Source organism: Cervus elaphus, chromosome 21, assembly GCF_910594005.1.
Source record: "Cervus elaphus chromosome 21, mCerEla1.1, whole genome shotgun sequence".
NCBI lineage: Eukaryota > Metazoa > Chordata > Mammalia > Artiodactyla > Cervidae > Cervus > Cervus elaphus.
In genome coordinates this window covers 65,045,997-65,066,276 of record NC_057835.1, presented here as the reverse complement: position 1 = coordinate 65,066,276, position 20,280 = coordinate 65,045,997, and the positions used below count along the sequence as shown (strand labels likewise).

Sequence of the window (20,280 nt, the reverse complement as noted above, 5' to 3'; positions counted from 1 at the left end):
CTGGGTCTTCCCAGTGCACCAGGCCCAAGCAGTTGTCTCATGCATCCAACCTGGGCTGGTGATCTGTTTCACCCTAGATAATATACATGTTTCAATGCTGTTCTCTCGAAACAGCCCACCCTCGCCTTCTCCCACAGAGTCCAAAAGTCTGTTCTGTACATCTGCGTCTCTTTTTCTGTTTTGCATATAGGGTTATCATTACCATCTTTCTAAATTCCATATATATGTGTTAGTATGCTGTAATGTTCTTTATCTTTCTGGCTTAAGGCTGAATAATATTCCATGGTGTATATGTACCACAGCTTCCTTATCCATTCATCTGCTGATGGGCATCTAGGTTGCTTCCATGTCCTAGCTATTATAAACAGTCCAGCACTTTATTTAAAATTAACACTTCCTGATGGTCAAAAGGAGGAAAAAGTAATACCTTGATTTTCTTAAAGAGGATTTTATTTTAGTAGAGGCTCCTACAACACTGTGAGACGTATCTCAGACTGACAACTCCAGTCTGAGTTTGGTAGATTTGGGGTATATTTTAATCTTTCATTTGTTTTTACACAACACATCAGTCACATCATACAATATTCCTTTAATTCATTCCCCAATAGTATTCATGACATCAATGGTTAGAGTTAGGAATTTAATGCCCCCTCCCCACACCCACCCAATTTGAACAGAACAGCAGATGTTCAGAGTTGTGCAGTCTAATTTGGTAGTTTCTGCCAACGCAGCTAGTCCAAACTGAGACGGATGATAAGTGTAAAATACACTCTAGTTTTAAGGGAAGACTTCGTACAAAGGGAAGAGAATGTAAAACATTTTACTAACAACTTTTTAGGAATGTGCATGCTAAGTAGCTTCAGTTATGTCCAACTCTTTGGAATATGACTGCCAGGCTCCTCTGTCCATGGGATTCTCCAAGCAAGAACACAGGAGTGAGTTGCCATACCCTCCTCAATCACTTTTTATATTGATTACCTACTGAAATCATAATATTTTAGATGTATCAGATTAAATAAAATGTATCATTAAAATTAATTCCACCTGTTTTTTAAATCTTTTTTAACATGTTAAAATTTTAACACAAAATTTTGCAATGTTACATATGTGGCTTACATTCTATTGCTAGTGGACAATGTTGGTTTCTAAAAGTCCTGCAAGGCTGACATATGATCCCAATAGAAACTCTGCCAGACCCCTCCCTCTTCCCTACCCACATATGACCCAAGACCATGACCATGTTGGAAACTATCTTTATGCAAGCTCACAGTGGATGCATCAAAAATAATTTTTAAATTAGGTAATCAAAAATGACCTTCATTCCAGACTCACATTTACAGTGAAAGCTTGAAAATAAGACATTGTATCTTTCTCTTTAAAGTAGAAGAAAGGAAACCAGTAAGATTTTAACATGGTACCTCTGGAACAGGAAATTTCACTGGCTTAAAGAAAATGAGAGCAGATCTAAGAGAAATGAGACTGCAAACAAGAACGAACTAAAATTCCATGACCTTTGTCAAAAATACAGTGTGTGTTTGGCAAATATTTACCTTGCACCAGCCCTAACTTCAAAATAGATCCCAAATCTGGCCTCTTCTTCCTCCCCCACTGCCATCGCTCTTGTCCACACCCCTGTCATCTCTTGTTCCAGGTTATTGCAGTAACTTTCCAACAGATCTCTCTGCCTCCGCCCTTGCTCCCCTTCCATCTATTCCTAATACAGAATCTAAAGTTACTTTAAAATGTAAGTCAGATCATTCCTCTGCCCTGCACAAAATCCTTCATAGCAGCCCATCTCACTCAAGTACGAGCCAAAATTCTTAGGGTGGCCCAGAATTGGGCCACCCAATAAGACGTCCATTAACCACCTGTGACTACTTAAATTTAAACTTAAAATTTAAAGTTCAACTCCTCCATCTCACTAACCACATTTCAAATACTCAATAGCCACTGGAAACATGGCAAGTTCCTACTAAATTGGACAAAGAAGATACAGAGCATTTCCACCAGCACATAAATTTCTACTGGACAGTGTTGATCTAACACTTAGAAAGGTTATTACCTGCCTACCTATAGGGAAGATACAGCTTCCTTATATTTTGTTTGGTCTGCTGGGTTGTTTGTTTGATTTCTAGGGAATCTGAATTTGATGTTAACATTTATTTTTGCAATTTAAAAATATTCAAGTGATAATCTGGAGAGAATATAAAATGGTACAGCCACTTTGGAAGAAATTTTGGCAATTTCTTACAAGGTAAACATAGTTTTATCACATAATTCAGCAACTGCACTCCTAGTTATTCACCCAACAGATTTGAAAACTGTGGCCACAAAAAGACAGCATACAAATGTTTAGAAGTGCTTTACTCATAATCACCAAAACCTGAAAGCAACCGAGATATCCTTCAATAGGTGAATGGATAAACAAACTCTGGTCTATCCCTACAATGGAATATTCCCCAGCAATAAAAAGAAATGAGTTGTCAAGCCACAAAAAGACATGGAGGAAACTGAGATACATATTGACAAATAAAAAGTCAATCTGAAGAAACACACTGTATGACTTCAATTATATGATATTCTTGGGGGAAAAGCAAAATGGTAGAGAGAGTAAAAACATCCATGGTCACCAGGAGCTTGGAAAAGGGGGCTGTTGAACTGGTGAAGCACGTGGAATCTTTTAGGGTGGTGAAACTAGTCTGCATGATACTATGATACATGGTACTAGGTACTTGCCAAACCTACTGAACTTTACAACACAACTTCAATGTGTGTAAATATTTAAAGAATCATTTAGGAAGTGGGGGGAAACCCAGAATGGAATGAAGAATGTGAGTAAACAATTTAACTATGTTATAAATAGATGAAACAACTGCAGCGAAGGGGATGAGGGAAAAGGTGCTGACCTAAGTCACTCTGCAAATGAGTGGTGTCTATAAAATTAAAGGCAAAAGCAGCTGTACAGAAGTACTGAGCTCTAGCTGATAAAATTGTTTCCTACGTGGACACAGGTTAACCATTCTGGTACCTCTATATGTGTCCACAGAATGGAACAATCAAGTCAGCAGATGCAGGTGGTGTGAGTGGCTTCTCACTGTTGTAATGAGAGTTTTCAGACAAGGGAACAGGCTAGAGTGAGCCATGTGGTGATGGATTACCACTGAAGACATTGGTATGAACTCATGTTTAACTTAATGTAGACACAGATGGCTACACACAGAAGTATTTATTTATAGACATGCATAGATACACATATATTATCTTGCTCTGTCAGCTTAGAGGGTCTAGAAGCAACGACACTGTGATAGTGGGGAACACATCTAGTGCCAGATATTGGTTTCTAATGTTATTCTTCAATAAAAGCAACTAGGACTCCATGAAGAAATGGTTGATTCTAGGACTGAGGCAGGAAATACACAAGATGAGTCTGAGACTGGGACTTCCCTGGTGGTCCAGTGGTTAAGACTCCACACCTCAAATGCAGAGGGTGCGGGTTTGATCCCTGGTTGGGGAACAAAAATCCCACATGCCACACAGTGGGGCCAAAAAAAAACCTAAGGAAACTATAAGCAAGGTGAAAAGACAGCATTCAGAATGGGAGAAAATAATAGCAAACAAAGCAACTGACAAAGAATTAATCTCAAAAGTATACAAGCAGCTCATATAGCTCAATCCCAGAAAAATAAATGACCCAGTCAAAAAATGGGCCAAAGAACTAAACAGACATTTCTGCAAAGAAGACATACAGATGGCTAACAAACACATGAAAAGATGCTCAACATCATTCATTATCAAAGAAATGCAAATTAAAACCACAATGAGGTACCATCTCACGCCGGTCAGAATGGCTGCTATCAAAAAGTCTACAAACAATAAATGCTGGAGAGGGTGTGGAGAAAAGGGAACCCTCTTACACCTTTGGTGGGAATGCAAACTAGTACAGCCACTATGGAGAACAGTGTGGAGATTCCTTAAAAAACTGGAAATAGAACTGCCATACGGCCCAGCTTCACTGCTGAGCATACACACTGAGGAAACCAGAATTGAAAGAGACACGTGCACCCCATTGTTCATTGCAGCAATGTTTACAATAGGCAGGACATGGAAGCAACCTAGATGTCCATCGGCAGATGAATGGATAAGAAAGCTGTGGTACATATACACAATGGAATATCACTCAGCTGTTAAAAAGAAGGCATTTGAATCAGTTCTAATGAGGTGGATGAAACTGGAGCCTATTATACAGATCAAAGTAAGTCAGAGAGAAAATCACCAATACAGTATATTAATGCATATATATGGAATTTAGAAAGATGGTAATGATGACCCTATATGCGAGACAGCAAAAGAGACACAAATGTAAAGAACAGACTTTTGGACACCATGGGAGAAGGCAAGGGTGGGATGATTTGAGAGAATAGCATTGAAACATGCATATTATCATATGTGAAACAGATCATCGGTCCAGGTTCAATGCATGAGGCAGGGTGACCAGGGCCGGTGCCCTGGGATGACCCTGAGGGATGGGGTGGGGAGGGAGGTGGGAGGGGGGTTCAGGATGGGGATCACATGTACACCCATGGCTGATTCATGTCAATGTATGGCAAAAATCACTACAATATAGTAAAGTAATTAGCCTTCAATTAAAATAAATTAATTAATTAAAAAAAAAGATGAGTCTGGGGAATCTTGTAGCACCAGAAAATAAAAAAGTGTGCACAGCAAACAAAAGTCAACAATAGGGGTACGTCAAAGACACAGAGGAACAAACTGAAAGAGCTCCCACAGGCCAAGCTGGAACAATTTGAACAATAAAATAAAGTCTAACTGAAGTACAGCCCAAAGTATAAAGTAAATATCCAGGAGTCCACTCCAGGAGTATTATATCCAGGAGTCTGTAATAATTTATAGCCCAGATATAAATTGTTGACTAAATAAATCTGAGAGAATAGACAAATCCTGGTGCAGAAGAATCCCAGATAATATATGTAGATACTTGATCCCACAAGGAGTTGAACATAAATCCTCAGTCTTTAAGTGTGGTCTGTGCATGGGGACCTCCCTCCTAAGAGCACACACTGGAAAGGCAGGGAAAGAAGTAACTTTATACGGAGATATGGAGAAACCTGCCAAACACTCCCTCAGCCAGGTGACCAAGGGCAATCTCAAACATGTTAGATCAATAGCAAGTGCCCCAGACAAGATGTGATTAGGAGCACTTGTCCCCCAGGGTCTTTTTCTCAAAACCATAAACCCAGTCGGGTCATCTGAAAAACATCAGACCAAGTCCACTAGAGGGACATTCCACAAACTACCCGCCCAATACTCCTCAAAATTGTCAAAATCATGAACAACAAGGAAAGCCTGGGAAACTGTCACAGTCAAGAGGAGCCTAAAGAGACATAACAGCTTAATGTGGGACTTGGATGTGGCCTTGGAACAGAAGGACATTAAGTAAAGACCAAAGAAGTTGGAATAAATGATAGACTATAGTTTGTAATTCTGTATCAGTACAGGTTCATTGTGTTAAGTCACTTTTAGTCGTGTCCAACTTTTTGGGACCCCATGGACTGTAGCCCACCCAGGCTTCTCTGTCCATGGGATTTTCCAGGCGAGATTACTGGAGTGGCTTGCCATTTCCTCCTCCAGGGGATCTTCCCGACTCAGGGATTGGCGTCTCTTAGTTCTCCTGCATTGGCAGACGGGTTCTTTACCACTAGCACCACCTGGGAAGCCCCTGTAACCGAAGTACCATAGCTATGGAAAACAACAGCAGAAACTGGGGACAAGGGAGATGAGAACACTGTACCATCTTAGCACTTAAAAAAATAATAATAAATCTAAGATTGGTCCACAAAAATAATGTTTATTTTTTTAAAAAAGGAAAACCGATGCTCTGGCCTCTCTTAAAAAAACAAGAAGGTCTGGAATCACTTGAGTTTATATTCTCTCAGGCTGTTCCTACCACGCCTACTGCCTCTCATGTAAGTTACCGGCCCGATGGAGATGCGGACGCAGAGAAGAGCCGGGAGGACACAGCGGGGGGTGGGTACAAGGTGAGGGTGGGATGAATCGGGGGAGTAGCACTGAAGCGTACCCAGTGCCACACATAAACAGATCACTGCTGGGAAGTTGCTGAATAACAGGGAGCTCAATCTGGTGCTTGGTGACAACCCAGAGGGGTGGGATGGCGTGGGAGGTTCAAGAGGGGGGAGACACATATACACTTATGATTGACTCACGTTCTTGTATGGCAGAAACCAACACAACATTGTAAAGCAATTATCCTCCAACTGAAAATAACCTTTATAAAATGGAGAAAATAAATTACCCACCAGATTCCAGTAGTTATTTGTCATTTTTTCTTTAAATCTAGCAGTATAAAATATTAGAGCAACAATTCTGCTTCTTTCAAATTCGAGGAAATCTTCCTGCCATGCCAGAGAGGATCCACAGGCCCCTCAGTCATTGCATCATCCCAGGCAAGGGATGCATGCACCCCTCTCTGCTAATTCCATTAAGTAGAAGCAGGAATTGGTCTTCTTTGCATGCACTTATTTCCTGATTAACTGATTGAGTGATCTTTAAAAGGCAATCTTCTTGTCAAGTGTTCACAAGCACCACAGATACTCCCAAATGGGTGGGAATCAAAATATCCTTGAACCAGCAGGGCTGTCTGGGTTACCCAGGGGAGATCCGGGCAGAGCCCTACAGCCAAGAACTGGACAAAAACTCAACAAGGATTAAGGTCCTAATACCCACTCCAGAGCCAAAACTCTCCCAGCAGGTTTTACAACCTGAGCTGACTTCTCAAGGAATCTTTCCCCTCCTTTCTCAAGCACGGGTCTAAGTGGGGAGATAAACACAATAAACTGAGCAGTAAAGTCCGCCAAAAGTCAATCTCAACTGCACAAATTCTTCAACTCTACCAAAATACAGTCTTTTCTATTGGTCTCAAATACTACATCGTTTACCTATTAAAAGCACTCGCATACTGAGAATTATCTGTTATTAGAGTTAGCCCCAACACTCTTTCAAAAACTGTTTCAAGAGATCAGAAGGAAAACACACCTCTTGTGTCCATTTAGTAAGAGGTGTTTTTGTTTGCTTGCTTTGAAAAATCACATTCAGGTAACAATTATTTTTTTAAAATTCCAGCACAGTCTCCAGTTTCAATTTCTCCATCGTACAGTTCAGCCTCTTAACATGAAGAGAACTCTACTGGCCAATTGAACCTTGACGTCAAGGTGGGAGGATGTGGTCAGATTGCCGTCGTTGTCAGGGTAGGAGGATAACAGTGTTTAATGGCCATGATGATCACCTATCTCACAGGACCGTATTCAGGAAGAAATGGAAAAATATACAAGACTAACATTCTTTGGTACAAAATATCACAGTCCAGGTTGCTTTGAGCTTGTGACCTTTTATCTTGTGCATTTTATCATATGCACTTGCAGGCCCCTATTTCTATCCCTCGGCGGTGACCTGGGACAAGTGGAATTACGGTCACAACATTGTCCTCTTGATAGTCTCTGTTTCTGATGTTGACTCAGTCATCCCACCTTCCAAGGCCCCTTGTATTAAAAATCTCAGATTGTCCAGATAAAGGGTCACAAGCTCAAATCAACATGGACTGTGATATTTTGTACCAAAGAACATTAGTCTTGTGTATTTTCCCATTTCTTCCTCAGTGCAGTCCTGTGAAGTCAGTGATCATCATGGTCATGAACCCTGTCATCCTCCCTCCTTGACAACAAGGTTGGTGGCCAATGCGTAACTCAGGCAGCTGAAGTGACTCAAACCAAGATCAAGGAGCAGCAGAACCTGGACACACTCTTTTCACCACTTTTTCCTTCTCCTTGCCCTCTTTTCCCCCACCCTCCTCCTCCATCAAATCTCTCTTGGGCCTCTCCTAAAACAGGATTCTGTGCTGGATACGCAATGCCTACAACCTTCATTCATTCCTTCATTTAAGTATTTGGGCTTCTCAACTAAATACAGAGGGGAAACAAAATCTTCACACAAAGAAGGGGAAAGTGACAAGGTCTAAACACAAAGTGGCACAAGAATCAGAGAAGGGCGTCTTGTGCAATTAAGGGGGACTTCCCAGAGGAGGTGGGGCTTGAGGTGACCCTTGAGAAAGGCTGGTCTCTAACCCACAGGCCAGTAGGCAGAGGCCTTCTCAGGAGGGGGAAGTGAGCCAGGGAGTGGCAACGGGCCAGCTCATGAGAACAGAGTCGGGAAAAGAAGAAATATCAGGTAAAAGAAGGGAAGGAGCCAGACTGAGTCAGCACCCGGCAGGGAAGAAGACTGAACCAGCGCGGAGCCCTCCTCGCGCGGAGGATCGCTTGCGAGGCTTGTCAGCACTGCTGTGACTGATGCCAGCAGGGCGTTTTCAAAGAGGCAAGCATCCTTTCCACAGAGTCCAGCCTCATTCACACAGGATGGCCAAAGTGAGCCAATTAAAGGTTTCTTTCACAGATTTAACTCCCCTTGAGGGAGGTGGTATAGGCAAGGGCATAGATCAAACCGCTTTTATTCATTTAAAGGCACAGAAAGCAGTCAGGTCAGGCAGTTCCCGCGGCAGAGAGACGGATAACACTCAGCAGTGGAAGGGAAGCTGCCAGAACTTGAGAGCCTCCGTGGGAACCGGGCTGCCGGCCATGACTTCAGAGAGCATGGGTCACAGCTGACCTCTGGGAAACACAACCATCTTTCCTCAGGTCAGTCTTATACGCGTTAGCCTCCCATAGAAGGGGCGGGGACCACGTCACCTCAGTCAGGTTCTCCTTCTCAATTGTAGAGGGCTTTCCTGGTGGCTCAGATGATAAGGAATCTGCCTGCAATGCAGGAGACCTGGGTTTGATCCCTGGGTTGGGAAGATCCCCTGGAGAAGGGAATGGTTACCCACTCCAATATTCTTGCTGGAGAATTCCACGGACCGAGGAGTCTGGTGGGCTACCGTCCATGGTGTCACAAAGAGTCGGATATAACTGAGCGACTTCCACTCCACCAACATACAAAATAGAAATCCAATTCGCAAATCCAAAAAACACATGTGCTAAAAGTCAGAGTCTTCACTTAATTTAACATAGTGCTTGGCATTTAATAGGTACTTAGTAAATATTCTTAAGTAAATGAGTAAATCAGTTAATTCTATTAAGATGAGATTTCTGTTCTATTGTGATGCAGAACGTCCAAATCAATTGGAAATAAACTTCTACTCACTAAACATACACATGACACACATTCATAAACACAGAAGGGGACTTTATATTGTCTCCTTTTTATTTATTCAGTATTAATATTAAATCAGATTTAGAATTCTTAGCCATTTCACATCTTCCATGGAGCAGGAAGAATAAAAACTAGCTGAGAAGAGGCTGGGGGAAGTCAGCCAATCTTTTGGACTCTGACTTAGGATTGCCAGATAAAATAGAGGATGCCCAGTTAAGAGTGTCTCAAATATTGCAGGAGATATACTAGACAAGTGTTTATTATTTATCTGAAATTCACATTTAACTGAGGATCCTATATTTTTATTTGCTAAATCTAGCAAACTTACTTGGACTTTTCATCTATAAAATGGGAGTAATGATAACAATTGCAATGCCAACCTTATAGGGGCATTGCACCTATAATCCACCACCCAAGAGGGCAGGTGGAATAAAATCTTGTGCCAGGAACTCTAAGGACAGAAAGCAGATCTTGTTGTCTGGGACTTGAGGTGGAGGGAGGGGATCAAGGGCAAAGGGGACAAGGAAACATTATGAGTGTGGAAACTGTTCTCTGTCTTGATTATGGTGGTGGTAGATTAAATATATTTATAATTAAATATATTTATGTATTTATAATTCATCACACTAGACACACACAATTGGGAAATTTTATTATGTGAAATTTTATTATGCTATGCTTAAATAAAGTAAAAAAAAATGTTAGCTTAGGATGCAGTTGTTTTTCTGATATTTTGCCAACTTTGATAAGGAACCACAAAATGGTTAGAACAGGTTCCAGAGATCAAATCTTGGCTCCAGCACTTGGAGCGGTACAACCTTGGGCAAGGTGTACCTCAGTTTTCTCATATGTTAAATGGGGCTAATTATAATCCTAGCTCATAAGACTGTTATAAAAATTAAACACAATATTACATATAAAGCTCTTGGCACCAACCTTAGCACAGAGTAACTGTTAGTTATTGTTCTAAAGTAATAATACCAATAGCCACCTCCTAAGATCTAAATAGTTTATTTAAAAGGAACTGTTCCTACAGAAAAGGGAAACAATGATACATGTAAGATGGTTGGAAAATGGATAAAGAAATCCTCACTTTAGAATTTTGAAAAACAAATACAAAGTATTCACTAATATCCATCGTATACTCTACAAAAGGCAGATCTTTGTGGCGATCAGAATTGGCTTTATGTTTCTGCTTCAGGGCCTGCTAGAATTTGATAGGTCCGAATTTTTCTGCAAACAAGCATTTTTCTGAGTCTGTTGGTTAAGGAGGGCTTGACAAGCCTCTGAGTCAGTAAATATTTACTGAGCACGTAAACTATGTGCCAGGTTCTCTGAGAACCCGGACTCTAATCTTCACAAGAGCCTTGTGAAGCTGACATCCACAGTCATTTCTGAGGAGAAAATTGAAGGTCAGAGAAGAGGTGAGGTGTCCCGCCAGGAAGTGGTCAGTCCATCTCTCCCTTCTCCTCTCTGCCGACTTCTGCCTTTTACCTATGATGGCCACCTCCCCAACCTGACCTCACATGCAGGGAGGCAGATGAGGGGGGGAGGTGACCCTTACGTTCATCCTACAACTGCCTAAACCAACTCTACTGTCTCTTCCTCCAAGATCCCCATCTGTAGTCCTCCCAACTCCCCAGGCAGATTTCAGTCACAAGTAGCTTGTCATCCTGCAGAAGTCTGAATCCATGTCCTTTTTATTCAGCCACTGACAGTCATTTCTGAGGACCTACTGGGTCACAGGCACTGTGTTAGGTGCTAGCAATTAAAAAATGACCACAAAAAGCAACAACCACATTACACCTGTTTTCACTGAATCCAGAGAAACTTAGTCATACCTTGAAAATGGACTTTTCCAACACACTGGAATGTATGAGGAAGAAGGCTCACTTCAGTGACGTTTTTATAATAGTATAATAATAGAACTGAGCTGTCCATCAACAGGAAATGGTCTTAAAGAAAATATGATATATTTACTCACTAGAAACCAGAGATCATCTGAAAGGATTCTCCCCAGAATGTTAATATCTATTGCTGAAGCAAGCTTTTTTCTTTTTCCTTTTTTTCTTTCTAACTTTAGGTATGTGTTCTTTATAATTGGGATATAAAATCTTAAAAAAGACAAACAAACAAAAACTGTGCATAAAGGTGGGAGAAAGGTGAAGTTCATTTCCAAACTTCCATGTACTCCTTTAACCCACTTTGATGACTTGCAACACTTCCTTGTTAGGAAAACAAAACCCATTAGGCCTGGTTAATAAATCAGTCTTCATGCTGAAAGAAGGTGTCATCAGGACATCAGAGTGAGAAACTAGAGTGGAAAATGGCCTTCTAATTGAATAATTCCTCTGTTTCCTGGGTTTCCAGTCGGCCCATATTTGAAACCTATGAATACCTTCCTTTGAAAACAAAAATAGAGACACACCTTTACAAAGGGAGAAAATTAAACTCTGGGAAGAAAGTGTTAGTCACTCAGTCGTGTCCAACTCTTTGCAACCCCATGGATTGTAGCCCGCCAGGCTCCTCTGTCCATGGAAATCTCCAGGCAAGAATACTGGTATGGTTTGCCATTCCCTTCTCCATGGGATCTTTTCAACCCAGGGATTGAACCTGGGTCTCCTGCATCACAGGCAGACTCTTTGCCATCTGAGCCACCAGCGAAGCCCAATACTCACATACCAGAGACTGAAGACTACACCTTGATCTAGACTTGGTTTGCTCATCAAGGATATTGTCTTGGGAAAACAACTGGCATTGAAATGGAGCCCAGGTTGGGCTGGTGGGGATCGCTGGGCTGGGGTGGGTTGGATAATTAATTACCTACCCCACCTCACCTCACAGCTGTAGGTGATTACACCAGGTGACATGTCATTGAGCTGTATGCCAAGCAGTTCAGATTAACCAGTTACCACGACCCGGACTGGAAGTTCAAAGCCCTCAGGAAGTGCGGTGTCTTGTCAGAGTGAAGCACCCAGAGTCCACCGCCGCACTGAAGTCAGGTGGGCCGGCTGGGACCCGCCTGGGTCCGCTCACCTGTTCATTCCAACGATGCAGCTGGCTGTAACGCACCTTGCAGAACAGAAACCCGTCCAGGTACACGGAATACAGCTGCAAAGAGACATCAGAGTCCGAATCAGCTGAGTGAGGTGAACCCCCGCCCCGCCTTGTCCCTGCCCAGTCTCACCCCGAGCCCCTCCCGGCGCACCACGTAGCGGCCCCCCAGCGCGTCGGGCCGCTGCTGGGACACCGGGATGCAGAAATGCATCTTCATGGCTGGGGCGGCGCTGGGAACCCGGCCCGCGGCGGCGGCGGCGGCGGCGGCGCGGCCCTGGGCTCTGAGCCCCGCGGCGATGGGTGCAGCTGCGGGCCCCGCGGTCCGCTCGCCTCCGGTGTCCCCAGGTGCGGCCCGCCTCCTGGTCCCCGCCCCGCTCTGACTGGACCGCTCGGGTCCCCGGAAGGGAAGGAGGTGAAGCGCGGCTGCCGTCCACGCCCCACAGCCAGTCTGCGCCCCAGGCGGGGCTTCAGGTGCTCCGCGGGGCCGGGGACGGAACTCAAGATAGACGCTAGAAAATGCCAGTGCCCTCGCCTTGGGCCAGAGGCTTCACCCTGGGGTCCGTGGGCTCCGGGGCTCTTTAGGGGAAAATGTGCATGGATGGGTGGGGCAATGGAATTCTTCTGAGAAGGTCCTGGGTTTCATCTGACTTTCAGAGGGTTCCTTGGACCCACGAAAGTCACAAATCGTTGCTCCAGCGGCATGGATGTCGTGTGCACCTGCCAAATGCGTAACTCACTAACTAACTACTCCCCACCCCACCGTGGCATCTCAGGCTCCTTGCTGAGGTTAGGGGCTGGGGAATGCACAGCCCAGGAGAACCCGTCTTCTCCAAGTGTGGGCTCCAGGGCCGCATTCTGATCTCTGTGGCCAGCAGAATGTGCAGGCTCCCTTCCATTGGGTCCGTCATGATAGAGACAGGTCACACACAGACCTACCCTCAGACTCCAAATGTTGACTTTTTTTTTTGCAAGTCAGTGTCCTGATAGGATTGAAAAACATTGTGTCCCATTGCCAGCCAACATTGCCTGCAGTACACTGTGAATTAAGATTTTCAACATATGCCTGCATCTAGTAATTACCCTGGGCTTCCCAGTGACTCAGTGGTAAAGAATCTGCCTGCCAACGCAGGAGACTCAAGAGAGGTGGGTTTGATCCCCGGGTGGGGAAGGTCCTCTGGAGGAGGAAATGGCGACCCATTCCAGCAGTCTTGCAAGAGTACAAAAATTCCATGGGCAGAGGAGCCTGGTGGGCTACAGTCCATGGGGTCACAAAAGAGTAGGACATGACTTAGTGACTAAACAACAAGTAATTACCCTATGACTAGGACATTTGTATTGGGTTCAGTATTTTGTATTAACATTTGTTAAAGGTAATACTTAAGAAATGCCATAGTATTTGCAACACCACTTTAGTATTTTTTTAAATACTAAATATTTTTCCTTAAAAAAAAACACCAAAACTTTTTTCCCCTTAATACGCCAGAAACCTCATCAAATGGAAATTTGATTTGGGTGGTTTGGGCAACTCTTGATCCCCAAGAAGCCCTGATTTCAAACAGGTGCCAGCACCCAGTTACCCGGGTTCCCCTAAACTCTTTGGTCTCTGGACTAACCATCTTAAGTTCTTTCAGCAGTCTCTCATTTTGGTTGGAAAGTAATCCTCCTAATTCTCTTATTTTAGTGAAACCAAAATAGCATTCCTGCTACCTGGTCCTCAGGGTGGAGGGTGGAGGGAAGGTGGAGGGAGGTGGAAGTCCCATGCATGTCTGTCATAGGTGGGCCCTGGGCTCTCTCCTCGCTTCCTGTCCTTTGTATGTTGTGTTAAGTCACTTTTAGTTGTGTCTGACTTTTGGGGACCCCAGGGACTGTAGCCCGCCCAGGCTTCTCTGTCCATGGGATTTTCCAGGCAAGAATACTGGAGTGGGTTGCCATTTCCTTCTCCAGGGGATCTTCCCGACCCAGTGATTATACCAGCATCTCTTAGTTCTCCTGCATTGGCAGTCGAGTTCTTTACGGCTAGCACCACCTGGGAAGCCCAAGGTGGACATTGGGCTTTATCCTCTTCTTTATCCTCCCATTAAGTCTTCCAGGTAAACATGAAGAGTAACATCCTACCAACAACAGGCCAGAGAATGAGGTAGCTTTTCCAAGTCACAGATCACTTTTTCATAGGTCCAAATAGTGTATTCTAGAACTTCAGCAGAACCATGGAAAGTCCTTTAAGATGCTTATCATGGGTGAGAACTGAGGGCCTGACATGAGAAGCTGAGACAGGGAAGGAGCGTGGCACTGCTGAACGCCGTTGGTTCCCGCCAGCTAGCTGGATGCCGGGCTCTGATGCACACCATGCCGTTCAACATCCCCAGTGACTGTGAGCTAGGAATCTGTTCTGCTTATTCAGCAAAGGGAATTGAGACTTAGAACCCTGGAGTTAGGGAGGCTGTAGAAGGCAGTGTGGCTAAGAGCGTGGCAGTAGGAATTTATATCCCAGCTCAGAAGCCTCTCACTCAGAGGTCTTGGCATGTGAGTGGATTCTTTTTTTTTTTTTTTAATATTTATTTATTTATTTTTGGCTGTGTCTGGGTCTTAGTTGCCATATGCAGGATCTTGCTTTGTGGCATGCGGGCTTCTCTCTCTAGTTGTGACATGCAGGTTTCAGAGCACGGGCCCGTCAGTTGCCCCGCTCCATATGGATCTTATTTCCCGACCAGGGATAAAACCCACGTCCCCAGCGTTGGAAGGCAGATTCTTAATCACTGGACGGCCAGAGAAGTCCCTGAATTCTTAAAGTGTGTACTTTCCTTCTCTGAAATCATGTTAACTACGCCACCCACTTCAAGAGGACTTTCATTCCAGGACAGGGGGGGCTCAGGGTTTTCCTTTGCGTGTGGGCCCCCTCTAATGTGGAGGGCCACTCTAAAGCAAGGCCAGAGGTGTCCCTGAGCGTCCCCTTGACCAGAGGCTAAGCGTACGCTCTGGGGTCTGGTCCAGTCTTCAGGCAGCAACGTGAAGCACTCTGGTCAGGTTCCTCCTCCTGGGGACTTACTTCTGCCTGTGAGGGGCCTGGGTCCTGGCTCAACCCCCAGCAAAGTCCAAACAGGCCACTTCCTCCCTTTAACTTATGTCACACCTGAATCTGAGAACAGGACTGGCCTCTCTGTAAGTCCCTGCCCTCCTCCATGCCTGATCTCTGCCCCGACAGGTCTTTCTTTTAATTGAAAGATAACTGCTTTATGATAATGTGTTGGTTTCTACCATACATCAAATGAATCAGCCATAGGTACACATACGTCCCCTCCCTCTTGAACCTCCTTCCCACTTTCCACCTCATCTCACCCCTCTAAGTTGAAAGTCAGGTCTCAATCACTCATTGTCAATGAACATTTTTTTTTTTTTTTTTGCTGGAGTATTTTATTCCCAACTTTATTGAGATATAATTGACATCTAACATTGTGTAAGTTTAAGGTGTACAATATGAAGACTTGATACATATATATATTGTAAAATATTACCATGATGAATTTAATTAATATATCTATCACTTCATATAACTACTTTTTTTTAGTGAGAACATTTAATAATACTATACATAGTATAGTATTATTAACTGTAGCCACCATACTGTACATTAGATCACCAGAAATTTTTCATCTTATAACTGGAAATTTGTACCTTTGACCACCATCACCCATTCCTCCACCCCCAACCCATGGAGACCATCAGTCTATTTGCTCTGCAGCATGTGGAATCTTCCTGGACCAGGGATCAAACCCATGTCACCTACACTACTCCTAATCATTGGACCATGAGGAAAGTCCCTTCTGCCCATTTTTAAATCATAATGCTTTTTTTTTTGCTACTGAGTTGTGTAAGTCTTTTCTATATTTGGGATGTTAAACTCTTATCAAATATATGACTTGCAAATATTTTCTCCCATTTGGTAGGTTTCCTTTTCATTTTATTGATGGTTTGCTTTGCTCTGCAGAAGCTTTTAGTTTGATGCAGCCCCTCATTTATTTCTGCTTTTGTTGCCTTTGCTTTTGGTGTCATATCTCAAAATTCATCACCAATACCCGTGTCAAGGAACTTACCACCAATGTTTTCTTCTAGAACGTTTAAGGTTTCGGGCCTTACTAGCCTTTAATCCATATTTAATTAGGAGGGATGTTGTGTTAGACAGTGGTCAAGCTTTCCCAGCACTATTTATTGAAGAGACCAGATGGCTACTTTTCAAGGGTGACTTGTAAAATCTGTGCCATTTCTTTACACCCATGCCCTTTATAATTTTTAACTCTTAATGAAGTTTTTAAGTAAATAAATTTTATGCTGCTCATTCTGAATCAATTCTAGATTGTTTTTAAGGGGTATTTTACTTTACTTTGTGCCTGGCACGTGGTAGGCATTCAACAAAAGCTTAACATTTGTTCAGTCAAGGATGATTTATTGAATGCCTGCTATTGGCTGGGCATTGCAGTGATAGATTTCAGTACCCTAACCTCACAGAACCTACAGCCTAGTTTACAGGTTTTTTTTAAGGCAATTTCTATAGTATTACCAAACAAGTACACATTTCCTGCTTTTTAAGCCTTTAAAATATTATTTGCATATAGTTATTTATCCTATGTATAATCATTTTGGTCCTTTTATATATGGTACCCACACTCTTTCTGAGGATATGAATAATGAGATTGAGTTTCCTGCCTCTCCTGAGTCCACACCCTCAGGCCTCTAGGATGGGCAGTGTAGTGGGGTCCATCAGAGAGCCAGCTGGGTGGTTCATAATGACTGGTGCTTGCACATACGCTGCAGGAACCCATCCATGCATACATGCCCTTTCCTCTTTTCTTATAGCTCAGTCTTTGGGCACCAATGGTCAAAGCCATGGGCCATATGAACAAAGGCACTTGAGCAAGCATGCAAAGAGTTTCTGGGTTGATGGGCAGCATTTTAGAGCAAATATACTAAGGTATAAGAGGTGTAAGATGAGGGGTGTGAAATTAAATCTTCCCATCTCATTTTTCTTCATTTGTCAGCATTCTCTTTAGCCCCTTGAGGTTCAAACAGGTGAGTCATAAAGGAAAACTGGAGAGCTTGGGCTGTGTGTCTCTTTCTGTCTTGACTCTGCCCGTATTGGGCTGTGTTTAGTGTTTTGGGCCCCTCAGAACTTGAGAGGACTACAGAACTATAGAAAACATAAAAGCTGAAAAATTATACTAATGGGTCATTATGAAACATCCAGGGCTCCTAGATGATTTTCTGATCTGGAACCCCTAAACCCAGAGACTGATTGTAATCAGTTGAATAGAGTCCTCGAAAAACTCATGTATACCTGAAACCTCAGATGGGACCTTGTTTGGAAATAGGATCTGTGCAGATGCATTTAAGTAAGAGTTGAGATGAGATCCTGCTGGATTAAGATGTCTTGTCCAGTTAAAGTGTCCTTACAACGCACAGAAAAGGTCCCATAGACATGCACACAGAAAGTCATGTGAGGAGACAGGCAGAGAATGGAGTTTTGCTGCCACAAATCACAGAATGCCTGGGGTCATTGGAAACTGGAAGAAGCAAGGAAGTTTTTCCCCATGAAAATAACAAGACAGGCTAACCTTATGCAGTGCTCACTCTGGGTCAGGCGTGATGCTATGTGTTTACACATACAAGCCCACTTAACCCCTATTACAACCGGACGAGCTGGGTGCACTTGTCATTCCTGTTAACAGGAGACCAAACCAAGGTGCACGGAGTGTAACCCTTGTCCAGAGTTACACAGCTTGTAAGGGGGGAGTCAGGATGAAACCCCTGTCTGTCTCTAAAGCCCTTGCTCCCCATCACTTCTCCAAACAAAAATAACTTTTCAGGTGGTACTTGCTCATGGAAGGAACTCTAGAAAGTCAAGGGCCTTCAGATTTGGGGCACTGACATCAGGAAGGGATTACCCTGCAGATACAGGGCTGGGAACAGGGCATTGCAGAAGCAAGCCCATCAAGGGAGCCTGTGAACAGACTGCCGACAAGTTCAGTTCTGCCCCAGTGCCTCCCAACACATCAGGGGCTGGGAAGGAAGGAGGGGCAGGACTGACTGCGGGGGGGGAGGGGGGGCCTTGATGCCTGGTTGGGGGAAGCAGGCACAGAGACTCAGAAATACCAGCCTGTGGTGAGTTCAAGGACAGAGAGATGCCCCGTGCATAGCAATGGCACAAAGAGGGGACCCTGACCCAACCAGCACAGAGAGAGGTGGGAGGCAGAGGAGACTTCCTAGAGGAGGGGAGCTTTGCCCCTTTCAGGGATCCTTTCAGGACAAAGTCAAAGTCAATGTGTCAGTCGTGTCCAACTCTTTGCGACCCCATGGGATGCTGGAGTGGGTAGCCATTCCCTTCTGTAGGGGATCTTCCTGATCCAGAGATTGAACCTGGGTCTCCAGCATTGCAGGCAGATTGCTTACCGCCTGAACCACCAGGGCAGCCCCCTTTCAGGACAAGGAGAAGTTAACTGGTCAGAACATTCCAGGAAGGAGAGCAGCAAAGACCCAGGATGAATGGGGAAAACAAACAAATCAAGCAACTAAACCAAAACAAAACGAGAAGTTTATTATTATAAGGGGGCTCAGAGAGGAACATGTTGAGACTGGTGAGGGAGGCAGGCAGGATTTGAAAGGCATCGCCGCTGGGCCAAGGAGCTTGGAGTCTGTCCCGTAGATGGAGAGCCACTGAAGTTTTATAAACAGAGAGAGGGTGTGGTGGCTGCGTTTTAGATGGGTCACTGGTGACTGCACCACCAGAGGCAGTCAGACCAGCAAGGAAGTCTTCGGACAAAAGAGATTCTAGATTCCTGTACAGTGCTCTTCAAAGCCTGCTCTAAGAGTTTGGGGTGACCCTACTTATGACAGTCCCCTCCTGGGCTGTCAACACAGTTTGAGAAGTCTGCAGCAGAAGAACCTGGAGCTGTTTTAGGTCTTCCCGTTCACTCTCTGAGGAGTGGAGTCCCAGGAAATGCTGTCCTTGAGCCAGAGAGGACAGGGCAGTGTTCACAGGGATAGATTTAAAATATGGAGGACAGCAGAAACTGGGCAGTAAAGAATCTGCCTGCAATGCGGGACACCCAGGTCTGATCCCTGGGTCAGGAAGATCCCCTGGAGAAAGGAACGGCCACCCACTCTAGTATTCTTGCCTGGAGAATCCCAGAAGAGCCTGGCGGACTATAGTCCATGGGATCGCAAAGAGTCATACACGACTGAAGAGACTGAGCACGCATGCACAGCACAAAGTAGATAATTAGCAACGGGCCTTGTTCTCAGGCAGCCAAGGGATATCCATTTAAGGCATTGGTAACTTTTGACTGTAAGCTGCTTTGTAATCCTTGCACAATATGTTGCGAAGTCTGACTAGTTATACCTGATCCAAACTTTAGAGTAATTTGTGGGCTCTATTTCCTTTCTCTTGGCTCCTCTCTCCATGCGTAATGGTTGCTCCTAACAACTGTCTGCTGATGTGACCTGCTCTGTTCTGGTCTGGTAACCAGGTGTATGGGAAGCAGTGAACTAGGGATTGACTTCTGAAGAGATAAAGGTGCAAGAGCAAACATCAAACATCTAGCTTTATTATTAATGATGACCACCAGACAGACCCCAGTTCGACTCTTGGGTTGGGAATATCTGCTGGAGAAGTAGTATTCTGGCCTGGAGAATTCCATGGACTGTGTAAGTCTGTGGGGTCACAAAGGGCTGCACACGACTGAGCGGCTTTCCCTGTCACCAGACAGAAGGATGGCAGGGCACGGGACATCATTGTTGCTGGTCAGTCACTCGGTCATGTCCGGCTCTTCCAACCCCACGGGCTGCAGCACACCAGCCTTCCCTGTCCTTCATATCATCATATCTTGCAGTAAAATCAATGTACTTAAATTGTGGGGGGAAAAAAGAGACAAAGTTTCAGGGCTCAAAATCATGGGCGTGGGAGGTGAAGAAAGAAGATAAAGAAGACCCACGGCT

At 44.2% G+C, this 20,280-nt stretch overlaps 1 protein-coding gene across 1 annotated transcript in view; it reads right to left on the bottom strand.

Moving 5' to 3' along the window:
* SNX31 (sorting nexin 31) overlaps positions 1-12,573 on the bottom strand; it is an 81,326-nt gene extending 68,753 nt beyond the window's left edge. The window contains exons 1-2 of the mRNA XM_043879304.1: positions 12,446-12,573; positions 12,274-12,348 (exon numbers count right to left, since the gene is read on the bottom strand). Coding sequence (XP_043735239.1) covers positions 12,274-12,348; positions 12,446-12,511 — 141 coding nt within the window. The 5' untranslated portion in view covers positions 12,512-12,573. The remainder of the gene's footprint in view (positions 1-12,273; positions 12,349-12,445) is intronic.
* Positions 12,574-20,280: the final 7,707 nt, after the last annotated feature.